Here is a 13062-nt window from a genome sequence, read left to right on the forward strand (position 1 = left end):
CAAAACAAATCAAGATGTCGACTGCGTTCTGGGTTTGTTTGTTTTTTCTTCTTCTCGTTTTTAGTTCTCAGTAACCCACAACCTTTTGAAATATTTAGTATCTACGCAGGGGAATATAGGCGGGGACTCTGTATGGGTGGAGCAGTCAGGAAATATGCAAGAGGAGCAAAGCTTGAAGAATTTAAATCCGGTCAATTTGACGAAGCATCACAGTTGAGTGTCATGAATTCTGTCATTATGCGGTCAATCGAAGATCAAGCCAAAGGTAAGTCGGCCACCAACCTCTTCAAATAATCCTACAACCTGGCCGGGACCCTAACGGAGCGCGACATCGAACCCCAAAAACGTGCTCCCAAAACTTCTGCATTAACTCCCGATTTGTGTTTTCGTCAACATTTGATTTGTTTTTGACATTTCAATAAAAACGGGCAAAGAATACAACTTTAGCCGCCCCGTGGGCAGACACTACAGTCTAACTCTAACTTATTAGGAGAAGTTAAGTCTTGACACTACGTTTCCGTGATGAAGCGATTTCTATTTTGTTGTTAAGACAACGGGTTTAGAGACCACATCTTGCTAGCAGCACAGTCAAGACATTCGTGGTGACTTTGCTTTTCCATACAGACTAAATTCGTATGTTTAGAAACAAGTTTCCTGCGTGGCCTATGGTTCGTCTTTTCTTCCGTTTACTCACCTTTTTGTCAGTGAGAAGTGCCATAGTCTTGTCAAGCAAGCATTACTTATGCGACACATGGGGACTTTTCCAGAAAAGCAATGTTGAAGTTACACGAGTGTACATGGTAAAGATTGATTGGGGCGCTGAAACGTGCTGTAGTACATTCAGCCACGTGATCAACATTCGCGCTGTTGCGATGTGACTGCTTTCCAAAGTTTACTGTACGAAAGGTTGAGTGTATTACATGGATACACCATACTTGAAATCTACCTGGTGTATGCTAAAGTTTACTCTTTTGCAATAAACTACTCTATTTAAATGATGTCCTGTGTACGTGTGACAGTCAAATTAGTACTTCTACATTTGATAATTAAGTTCAAATGGCCCATAATCTATGTACTCTTGTTGTATTCAAGTACAATTTACGAGTAAATATGATGTCATATTCTGGTTATCAGTCTGCATACTACGTATTAGTAAAAACAATCATGTAAATGAATTATATGCCTATATCCACTACCAGGTGTCGCTGTCTTTACATTACATTACAGTCATTTGGCCGAAGTTTTTATCCAAAACGACTTACAAAAAGTGCAATTCAGTCATCGAAGATCTAAAGTACCAGTAGTTGGAAGTCAGAAGTGACCACTGAACCAAATTGTCATCTTAGAACCATATACATCAGTGACGTGCAGTCAGTGGAGGCAGGGGAGGCCAGGCCTTACCTGTCTTCATGGAAAGAAAAAAATGCGAAATGAAATAATGAATTTAATGGTTATATTTATTCAGTGATTTGTACTACTAAGTTATTTTTCACATAGCTTCACCTATTTTAGTTACTTTTTTTTCAAAATTGCTAAAAAAAGTAACATTTACCGTCCAAATACGAGGAAGAGACGTGCGGTGGTGACGTCAGTGCCTCACCAGCCATGAACCTCACCGCATGTCACTGATAAATATACGTAGATTCATTTCACCGTTTTTTTTCTTCCTTTTTTTTCTCCAGGGGGGTTGGGGGCTAAGTGCGATTAGTAGGGTAGTGATTGGTGAAGAGGTATGTTTTCAGCAACCTTAATCACTATCTGTGTACTACTTTGTCACCTTTTCTACCCTTGCCTCTCCATCATTTTCCTCATTCATTAGGTTTTCAAAGTAGTATCTGTCAATACATGTCCCTCTCTATCCTTCACCCAGACCTGCTGTACATTTCCATATCTATCTCTCTGTTTTGCCAACCTGTACAGGTCATTCTCTCCGTCCTTACTGTCCAACAGATCATACAAGTCATCGTATGCCCTTTGTTTTGCCTCTGCTACGTCTGTCTACACCTTGCGCTGTATTTCCCTGTATTCCTGTCTGTTCTTTTCAGTCCTGTCAGTGTCCCTCTTCTTCATTACTAACTGCTTCCTCTGTATATTCCCCTGCACTTCATCATTCCACCACTAAGTCTCCTTATCTACTTTCCTTCCAGATGACACACCAATTACTCTCCTACCGGTCTCCCTGATAACATCAGCTGTAGTCATCCAGTCATCTGGAAGCTCTCCCTGACCACCCAGAGCCTTTCTCAACTCCTTCCTGAGAACTTTCCCTCCCTTTTCAGCTGCCACCACTTTGCCCTCTGCGCTGCCTTTGGCCTCTTGATCTTGAAACCACCATCCTATGCTGTCTGGCTACACTCTCACCTACAACTTCTTTGCAGTCACTGGTCTCTTTCAGGTTACCTCGTCGATACAAGCTGTAGTCTACCTGGTTTCTCCTACCTCCGCTTGTACAAGTTACCCTATGTTCCTGTCTTTTCTGGAAAAAGTGTTCACCACAGCCATTTCCATCCTTTTTGCAAAATCTACCACCATCTGTCCCTCTGCGTTCCTATCCTGTATACCAAATCTGCCCATCATTTCTTCATCCCCTCTATTGCCAGCACAAACATGCCCATTGAGGTCTGCACGAATAACCACTTTCTCATCTCTGGGGATATTCTGCATCGAAGCTCATTCCAGAACTTCCCCTTTTCCTCTACTGAAACTCCTATCCAACCTGCAGGGCATAGCCACTAACAACATCAAGCATCACAGCTTCAATTTCCAGTTTCACACTCATAAGTCTACAGTATCTGACATTTTTTCACCTCAAGAACATTCCTAACAAATTCCTCCTTCAAGATAACTCTTTCTCCATTTCTCTTTCTATCAGTATCATGATACAACATAAACCCTGCTCCTAAGCTTCTAGCCTGACTACCTTTCCACTTGGTCTCCTGTACACACAGTATATCCACCTTCCTTCTCTGCATCATGTTGACCAACTCGCTAACTTTTCCTGTCACAGTCTTGATATTCAAAGTTCCTACTCTCAATCCCAGACTCTTGCCTTTCCTCTTCTCTCTCTGCTTCCAAACACACTGTCATCCTCTCCGTCTTTGACCCACAGTAGTTCAGTTTCCACTGGTACCCTGTAGGCCATCAGTACTAATGGTGCTCGTTGTTAACCTGGGCCTCAACCGATCCGGTTTATTAGGAAAGATTTCTGGGTTTGAGTTGCAGCAGTTGACTGAGGTATGGATAAAACTGATAAAAATCATCAGCTGTTGAATTCATGGGAGAGGCTCCATGGCATATAGACCTCGCAATGCCATGACTGCTGTCGATCCATCAACAGGTCTGGCAACTCTTTGTGATATCATAAATTTACAATGATCATCACATGATGCATGTTTAGGATGTCTATTTCATGGCACTTAATACAATTCATTGCTTACTCATGCCTTTTGATTTTTTTCAAAAGAAAATATCCAGCCTCAATTGAGCTATTTAAAGTCCAACGCTTTTATGTAACTTCCTCTTTTGTACAGTGTAATACATTGCATGTTATCAGATGACATTCAGGAAAGAAGATATTGTCCACATCTCTAATTTCTCATACATTGTTTCTCTTACAGTAGGAGTCACAGTGTGTCCAGAAAGGAACCAATGATTATAGTGTTAACAGGATGTAAAAGTGTAGTGGGCATAATTTTGCTCACTGAATAGGGTTATCAGAAGGGTGACTTTCCTCTCAAGTGCTCAATCTTCCTTCCTCCTATGTGCGACAGTGTGATACTTAACAAGTGCGTCACTCAGCCTACTGCTTCTAAATTTAGACATATAATCTGTTTCTCTAGAAAAGGGTGGAGTACTTTATAAATGTTATAGATGTGATTTTTTTTTATTATTATTTTAATTCACTTTGATTTATCTAGTCTAACATTTTTCATTTTCCTTGCACAATCAATAAAGCTTTTCTTTCTCTTCTAGGACCTGAACTGGATCTAACCAGATGTCCATGGAAGGCTTAGATGTGGGCAGTAGCAACTAGATGAAGATGCAGGGGGCCATCGCGCGAGTGTGTATGGTCGTTGCTGCTGCCATTTTAAACCACCCCTTGCTCTTTCCTCAAGAGAACACCACAATCACACTTCCAGACCAAGATGAAGAGCTGATGGCTCGAATGCAGGAACATGAAGAAAGGCTGGAAATGGAGCGAGCCAGGCTGGAAAAAGAACTTTCACAGCTAGAGCCTGACCAGAAGGAAATCGTATTGGAGGAAGGTTATACTTGGTACCTCTGGAGCGCCGTGTCCTTGATCATCTTTTTCATCGTAAAGATTTACCATGAAAATTTTACTGACATAGAACTCAAGTCAGTTGATGATGACGACATCTTCTCAGAGAGTGGATCCCTTACCCCTAATACTATGATCCTTGATAAAGATATCTTGAGCAACTTCTGTAACAAATGCACCTACAATACCGCTCATGAAAACTGGAAGGTGAGGGAGTTTGTTGAAGGTTTTGCTGATGACCTTCTGGAAATGCTTCGAAGTGAATGTGACAGGGAGGCAGAGATGGAAGTTGGTGACTTCATTGGGATTGGAAGCATGTTTGAGTCTTGGAAGGTATGCAAGCCTCTGATGTGTGACCTACTCGTGCCTTTTTCACCTCCAGATCCATTTTGCTTCCAGTTCAATCTTTGGTGTGGTCCATTGAATGACATGCCTCCAGATATGCAGGGCTGTGGTATTATAAAGGTGACCAAGTTTGGGAACAATGAGGGGGGATGTCTCTGTGGCTCAACTAATCTGGGAGACGATGTGCTTTGTCTCTTACACAGTCGAAATGATGCGCATATAGTAAACCTTGACCCTGAACAACTGCTGTGCTCCAAGAACACACCATACCTAGCCAAAGATCAAGTCATGAAGTGGTTTCAGATCTCAGTTACTAAAGCATGGGGTCGCATCTCTCACAAATACAACTTTGAGGTCACTTTTCGCAACCTGGACACAGCAGGTGCTTTGAAGATTAGATTTCGTTCAGGAAAAGTAATTGTTATGAACATTATTCCAGTCATTCAGCTCAAGGATACTGATGCATATTTTGTTTCATACTTCCCATCTGATTGTGGCAGTTTTCCTGACCCATACTGGTCCCTCTCTTTTTCTGTCTATGAAAGACATTTGCTGAAGTATATGACCAATCGGCTACCCAAAAATGCCTGTCATTTACGCTGCCTTCAAGTTGTTACATTCTTACACACAAAGCAGACAGGACTCACAGGAAAAAATGCCTTGAGTAATTACCATTGGAAAACGGTTGTGTTGCACCTCTTGCTGAATAAACGGCCATCAATGTGGAGCATTGACTGCTTAGAGCACAGGCTTCGAGATGTGTTCACCTTTATGCATAGGAGCCTTCAGGAAAAGAGACTTTGTCACATCCTGATTGGTAACAAGAAAGTAGCAGAGGAAATTCAGGTTCCAGGATTTCTTCGTAGAGCAGAGTCCATCAATCTTTTCCGCTGTATGGTCTTGCAGAGGAACCTTTATGCTGCAACCATGAGGCACTTTCATGAGATGATGAGGAATTTCAATGTGCTCCTACAAGAGTATACTCCTCACTTATTAAACAGGGATACACAACAATGATGAACATCTGGACGACTAGGAAAATTACTGATATACTCGTGTATGTATTCTAATGAAAAGGTGCAACTAAAGCAGTTTTTTTATTTAAATAGCTATTATTTTTATATTATTGCTGTGGCTTCTTTTGTTTTGTTATGACAAGTGCACTGAGAGTACCACCTCCAGAGGCAAAACTATATAAGTCCTTTAAGACTTGTTGTACAGCTATATATCACTGTTCTTTTACTCATTCTGAATTTAATGAAAAGATAAGCTGGGACCACAAATCTCACAGCTTGTCATTGAAAAGGGAACTTTTTCAGTCTTAATGATGACAACAAATAGCTCTCATGAAGGATACTGCTTTTAAAAATATAGTTCACTTTTCACATAAGACAGATAGAAGGGAATTCTCACATTTTTGCCAGTATGTCCAGGATTCTACACATTTTCCAACACATTCTTACTGTTACAAATCAGTTGGCAGCTACTGCATTAGAGGCATTCACCTCGAGGTTCATTTTGTAATCTCTGACTGAAACAAACATCCCCCATTTCTTTTTACAGAGTAGTTGCGAAGTCTAGTTGCAGGAAATGGGGTTATCAAAGTATAGCCTAGTGGCAATACAATACACTTGAAGTATTTCAAAACATACAAAATAGTCTGATCCAAGCCATCATTTCACCATTAGTTTAATGTAAGAAACAACGTTGCACTTCACATGCACATTGAAATTACCTTGAGTCATTATGGCAGGGTCAAATTCTGTTTTAGCCAATACTTTGTTGCATGGGACCAGTACATGTTGCATATGTAAAAGAAGATGTTGTATGTAGTGTCCCCTGAACGATTTTTTATTCATTAGCTGCTTCTTCAATGACACTTTGGTTTTAATTTTCATATGATCACATGTGGACAAGGAGTGGACGGGTAAATGTTTTCTCTTTTTTTCTCTATAGGCCATAGTCATAGTTTGGTTTTCCCTCAATGTAAGTTTTGTAGAATGCCTTGTAGGTTTCCACACTGTACATGCTTGCTTTGACAGCTGGGTCTTCTGACATTTGCTCTGTCCACTTCTTCAGTTCAGGCATGTTATCCAGGTACCTGGATAGCCAAGGAAAATTAAATCAGTCACCCCAGTTTTACATTCAGGTTTTTCAAAGTTTGTCAAAGTGGGCCTCGTAAAAAAATTTGGTAAAATATGCCACTCATTCCCACCTGAATATACTTTCCAGCACTAACAAAGCCTCTGTTTGTTTTTAGAGAAAGTGAGTCAGGGAGTCATGATACTGAAATGAAAATTGACTTAAGATAAACAATGTAAGATTTAAATTTGATTATTTAACCAGTTCTTTTTTACTGGAAGTAATGGCACTCTAAAAAAGTATGACACTTTGCCACTCAAATTAGTGAGAACTCCCATTTTTAAAATCTAGATCGTTTATGGACCACAAATAATTAAAAAAAATCTGGAGTATCAGAAATGTGTGTGTCATTTGCCTTTCACTCTTATTTTTCGTTTCTATAAAGAGTAACTGCTCTTTAATGCACTGATACTATTTGTTTTTTAACTGTACATGATACCTGCAAACTAAGCATGGTGGTTGAAATAAATAAAGTCATTGATGAAACTCTATGGAACTCTATGATAAAAACTGATGTATTTATTAATTTCCCATGTGTTTACTTACTGTTTTAGCTCAAAGATTTCCAATCTCTCAAACCACGGCCACATCATGTAATCTATCATTGTGATGGAATCACCAGCGAAAAACCTGGTCTTCTTCGTTGCAAGTTCCTGAAACCAAAAAAAAAAAAGTTAACTGAATTTTTTCTTAAAGAATATAATTTCAGAAAAATCTTAACATTTAATTTAGTCCATTATTGATTACAAATTTAAGCAAATATCAATTTTATTTTATTAACCTACATCATTTAATTTGACAAGTTTCTCTTTCAGCTCAGCTTCCAGTCCTGAAACATCCTCTCCATTCTTTCGGCCCATTGGGATCTTGTAGAAGTATGGTGTTATCTGTCAAAAATAGCAATTTATGTGAATAACAATGGGAGGACAAAATCAGGCAGAAATCTGTTTACATACCTTGGAAAAATGTTCCAGCATCATCTTCTGCTTGGCTTTATCATATGGAGGAGAAGGAAGTAGCTTCTTTTCAGGGTACATTTCATCCAGGTACTCACAGGTAATCGGAGACTCATACACAACTTCGCCTGCAGCTGTCTCCAACGTTGGAACAAGACCGAGAGGATTTTTTTCCAGGAACCATTCAGGTTTGTCTCTCAGATTAATGTTAATAATGTCATGTCTGACAGGAAGAAAAGCAGTTCAGCAAAGTTATAACTTCTCTCAAATACTTATTACTGGTAAAACAGTATAATAATGTGATGTCAAATTCATATTTACAGGTAGAACAATATAATAAAATGCTGTCAAATTTGTATTTACTTAATTCCTTTGGCATTCAACACTAATCTGGTCCTCTGGGCAAAGGGGCAGAACCTCATGCTATAAAGCCTAATGTGACCTTTGGCCACTGGACCGGGTGCTGCGCTTCCTGAAAAAGAAAACAAAAAACACATTATATATATGTATATATACAAACATTTACATATATATTTTTTTAAGTATGTGTAACAACTAAATGGAAATTGTATTGTATTGTAGACCCAGATTGATTTACAATCTGATGTCTTGAAATAAAGGGGTTTCACAATTGTGCGATTTTTACAATTAGAAAAACTTTATTGAACTTTATTGACTGAAGAACATTTTCTAGTTTATTGCTCGTTGTTCTGTCGCGATCTATCATGCATTCCTCTAATGTTATCGCCAGGGAAAAAGCTCTGAATCATCCGAAAACCATTGACGCAATATATGTGTCGCCATATTTAAGAATGACTCAGCAAAAAAGACAGATTTAATATTAAACTTCATTGGATATGAAGGATAAACTCAAACACCCCCAGCGACCCTGGGTGATGGATGGATATGAAGGATGCATTTTGACAATGTAATATTAAACAATACTGCATTTGAAAAAATCAAATTAGAACATGCAATATTAATACAAATAATGTTTGCGCCACAACGATAGTATGGAAGGTAGACATAATGAGTTGAATAATAAGACAACAAAAAAGTACACGGTCGGCCAGTAAAATTAGCATAGTGATACAAATGTGCTCCATCTTGCAATACATTTTGCATATATCTTAACTATTAATCACTGCATTTGGCGAGTATACTTTTTTTTAATTGGAAAATTTCCCCTTAGCCTTGACAGGACTATTCTTAAACACGCTATCTTCTGAGGCTTAATGCTAGCTTATTAGCAAATACCCTCCAACGAAAGTTCAATTAGTACTATTTGCAGTAATGATAGAAATATTCAATGCGAAAATAAATTGCTCTTTGTTTTTACCTTTAGCGAAACACTTTTCAGCCATTTTCACGGAAAAAAAACGCCGAGCAGAAGGCTACCTCTGGTTGAAGGGTAAGACAAACACTATACTTCCGGAAAGGGCGCGTCTTAAAAATTCAGCCAATTGGAACGGTGGGTCAGGTTGGCAAGGAGACGCACAACTTGCCCGTGTGTTTTAGAAAATAGGAGAAAAACTGCATTTATGCCGTGAGTGGATCGATATTTAGGTTAGAATGAATGATACTACGGGAAGTTTAGAAATAAGGTATGTCACTGCCGCACTTTTTCTTATTGTATGTCTTATGGTCCACTCATTGTCCAATGTCTCACCTGCACTTTATTTGCAACCATATTTGGCGTTGTTAAATGCTAATGTTTACTCTTCAGGTGGATGCAAGGGTTTTCCAACAAGAACATCAAGTTTGTCGACAATAAGACAGTATGTTACACATGTGGGAGCCATATCTGTTTCCTGAACTTGGAGACAAAGTCACAAAGTGTGTTTCAAAGCCCTGGCCGAGGTGTCAGTGTATTGACAGCAAATGGCCAAACTGGGATTTTTGCTTTCTCTGAGCAAAAGCTAAAACCATCCATATTTGTATACCATTATCCTCAACTTCATTTGAAAAGTGAACTAAAAGGTAACACCATGTTTTCCTACAGTTTAGATAACTTATTTTATTCATGGAAAGCAATGATTTTGTCTCACTAATACACACACATCCAGGAGGAGCAGAAGTGGACTACACATCTCTAGCTTTAAGTGACGGTGGTCCTTATTTGGGTTGTTGTACCTCTTTTCCTGACCACAAAATAACAGTTTGGTAAGCCACTGACGGAAATGATTCACCTTCATGTATTCATCACTATCTATGTTTAATCACTGCCTTACCGTTATCCTGTTATGCAGGAATTGGGAAAATGCTGAACAATTTTGTTCACAAACACAACATGGACAGGGTATAATTTCCCTGACATTCAACCCCTTCAAGTGGTGTCAGCTCTGTGCTTTGGGCAAGTCATCGATCACTTTGTGGAATATTGAGAAGAATGCCAGCTTTCATGTCCTAAAACCAAGGTAAAGCTGACCTGGCATATAACTTACCTACTGGGTTTTATTCCCTCGTTTCTCTAAGGCGGGTGGATCACAAAGAAATTTACTCCCGTTCACCTTGCTTTTTGTGATTATGTCATGCAGCGCCCTTTTGGGCCCTCTTGCAGACATTTATGGTTGATAATACTGTATCCTTTCAAGCTATTCTTGAGGTGGCTTCTTTTCACCGATTCCTGGATGCTTTATTTCAGGAATGCTGGATGGTGTTTGCAGATCTTTTTGGCAATTGTTAAGAGTAGTGAAAATTAATATAAATAACTGACATGGAAATACCTGTGTAATCCATTTTTAAATCCAATAGGAAAAGGTAATGGATTACGGCTGTATCAGGACATTATCTTCTTAATTGACAGAACAATGAGTTAAGTGTACCATTTACTGAGATCATGTGTTTTGGAGCCAAAATACTACAGTGCAATATTACAATTATTGTGAGATGTGTTATGTTTTTGAATACTCGATAAGAAAAATGAATTATACTGAATCGATTTCCCCTGTAAAATACACTATTTAAGAAAAAACCTTTCTAGATCAACTGCAGCTTGGAGACCACTATAGGCTACATAGCCGTGAAGTAAAATGTATAATTCAAAAATGTGAAGTGGAATTGTTTCATGAAGCTGTTTGAAATTATGCATTCTTTTGTTAACAAGCAATTAGATATTTAATTTCAATCCTAGTCTATTTATTCATAAATAACTCCACATTTTGAAAGAAAATCTTTTATGTTCAGTTGTTTTGACTTAATTTCTCTGACCATTATAGATGTTATAAGAAAGGTCATCATGTTAATCTTTATTTATATGCAAGTGTTTTTGATTATCAAGTGTGGAATATGTCTGACATTTATGATTTTTTTTGACATGATGTGACAGTGTGATAGAGCTGCCAGCAACTGATGGTTCTTTTGTTGAGAGACTACATCCAACCTCTCCCAGTGTAAACAAGGATTTCACCTATTTTGGTCCAGAATTTCCTGGTTCAGCCATCATAGGACCTAGGGCCAGCAAAGCAGAAATCAGTGTGGTATTGATTTACATCTGTTATTCAAAATTATTTGAAGAATTGGCTTGTGATAATATCATACAAGCTATCTCAACTTCACATTGGTTCACACAGACCGAGGCCCAATTAACTCCTTCTGCCATCTGTTGGTTGACTGCATCAGACCTTTATGTGGGCTGCGAGGAAGGCTTTCTGCTGCTTGTTGACTCAGAGAGCCTCTCTGTTTCAGTTCTCTTCAACCCCAGAAGTAAACACATCCACTTGGATTTGGTGGTTATATAACAGCTCTGAATCTTTTAAATTTATATTACCCTGTTTTTCAGTCTTTAAGATATGTGATGATAGAAATTTGACTCTCATTCAGATGCTGACGCCATCCCTGAACTCAAGCATTGCAGCTTCCATTCATTTGCTCTTAACAGAAATGGTTTGATCACTGTTGGGAAGGTATGAGCACATACATCTGCTAATTCTTACTGGGTTGAAATCACTGATTCTTATGATCACTGAGAAATAGTTGTATGAATGAAGCGTTCCATCTGTGATGGAATTTTGAATTTTCAGTATCAGAAAATTTCTTTCAAAGCCAGTTTAAAATGCTTGTCTTACAGAAGAATATGGTGTTCTACCTGCAAGTCAAACAGGATGAAACCAAAATCAGAAAGACATGGCAGTTAGATGGACCTGTAACAACAGTTTTGCACTCCCCTGATAAGGAGACATTACTTTTGTCTTCTGATATGGTGAGGACCTAGTATCATAGCAGAAGGTTCTTGGATTGAGGCCTCTAGCTACTTGGGACCTTTTATGTAAAGTATACATGTTTCTCCATGTTATACCCTGGCCTTCTGCCATAATCTGGAAACATATAAGTCAAGCATACTTATTTTTCAATAGGGGAAGATCTATATGTTGGACCCAACCTGTTCAGATGTTGTGAATATTCTGGAAGTCCTCTGCGGAAACTTTGTGGCAGCAGCTATGTTGCAATCTGACCAGAACATTTGTGTGGTAACATTGTTGCGTTAAGATCATAAAAATTATCTTCTTTTTTTTTTCTTCTTACTGATCAAGATGCGTATGTTATCACCTCTGGTTGCAGTCAGTGCGGGAGTCAGGAGAACTGCAGCTTTGGTCCAGAGATGGAAATTGTCTCAGTTCCCTGTCCTTACATGTACAGGTCAGATTCTTTACAAATGAAATGTCTGAAAATTAGCCACAACAATGAATTTTGGAGAAACTAACCTGATTCGTATCAATGTATAGATAAAGAGTAAAAAAAATCTTTCCGTGTCGTCTTGCATATGTGTTTGTTTAGGTGACTAGTATGGCCTGCTGTCCTATCGCTCAGTATGCAGCTTTGGGGACAAAGTCAGGACATGTACTGTTCATTGACCTGAACAAGAAGCAGCATCCTCGCTTGGTGCACAAGGCTCATCTTTATTACATGCCTGTGGATCACCTTGTGCAAGTACCCTGCCTCATACAGACACCTGGACATCTTAAAGGTTCCCAAAGGGGACAGTTTAAAATTCAGAATTCATTTTTAATACAAATCAAGAAATATCTATTTTTAGCATTTGAATAATACATACAATTTTTAGACAAATTATCATTTGAATCAGTCAGTAGGTGAATTTGGGCAAAAAGCAAACAAACTGAAACCACAACAGGGAAGACTTACTGTTATAAGACATAGGTCAAACTTTGGAGCCAACTTTTGAAGGTGTTACATTAGAAATTAAATTAACATCGGATTATGTTTTTTGGTTTTCATAGTTTTGACCACTTAGGACACTTCCTTTTCACTGGTGCATTAGATCCACACATCTATTTGCTAAATACAAAACCAGCCAAGAGATTTACAGTCACTGGATACAAA

General features: G+C 38.6%; 2 protein-coding genes across 3 annotated transcripts; one reads left to right on the forward strand and one right to left on the reverse strand.

Moving 5' to 3' along the window:
- Positions 1-76: 76 nt before the first annotated feature.
- itprip (inositol 1,4,5-trisphosphate receptor interacting protein) lies at positions 77-7257 on the forward strand. Of its 2 annotated transcripts, XM_086171394.1 has the most exons (3): positions 221-265; positions 1683-1730; positions 3973-7257. In XM_086171394.1, the coding sequence occupies exon 3, from the start codon at positions 4034-4036 to the stop codon at positions 5639-5641; it is 1608 nt and encodes a 535-aa protein (XP_086027520.1). In that variant the 5' UTR covers positions 221-265; positions 1683-1730; positions 3973-4033; the 3' UTR covers positions 5642-7257. The 2 variants fall into 2 exon arrangements, with proteins under 2 accessions (XP_086027512.1, XP_086027520.1); XM_086171386.1 differs by lacking the exon at positions 1683-1730 and having other exon boundaries at positions 77-265.
- Positions 6298-9164, reverse strand: LOC147236603 (glutathione S-transferase omega-1-like). The gene is made up of 6 exons (XM_086171417.1): positions 9062-9164; positions 8086-8194; positions 7723-7945; positions 7552-7653; positions 7313-7419; positions 6298-6725 (listed from the first exon to the last, which is right to left on the reverse strand). Exons 1-6 carry the CDS (start codon positions 9084-9086, stop codon positions 6575-6577), a joined length of 717 nt encoding a protein of 238 aa, XP_086027543.1. The 5' UTR covers positions 9087-9164; the 3' UTR covers positions 6298-6574.
- Between the last annotated feature and the right edge of the window lie 3898 nt (positions 9165-13062).

The sequence above is a fragment of the Fistularia commersonii genome, chromosome 2 (genome assembly GCF_037954325.1).
Source record: "Fistularia commersonii isolate RoL2024-O1a breed Wild chromosome 2, RoL_Fcom_v1.0, whole genome shotgun sequence".
Classification (NCBI taxonomy): Eukaryota; Metazoa; Chordata; class Actinopteri; order Syngnathiformes; family Fistulariidae; genus Fistularia; species Fistularia commersonii.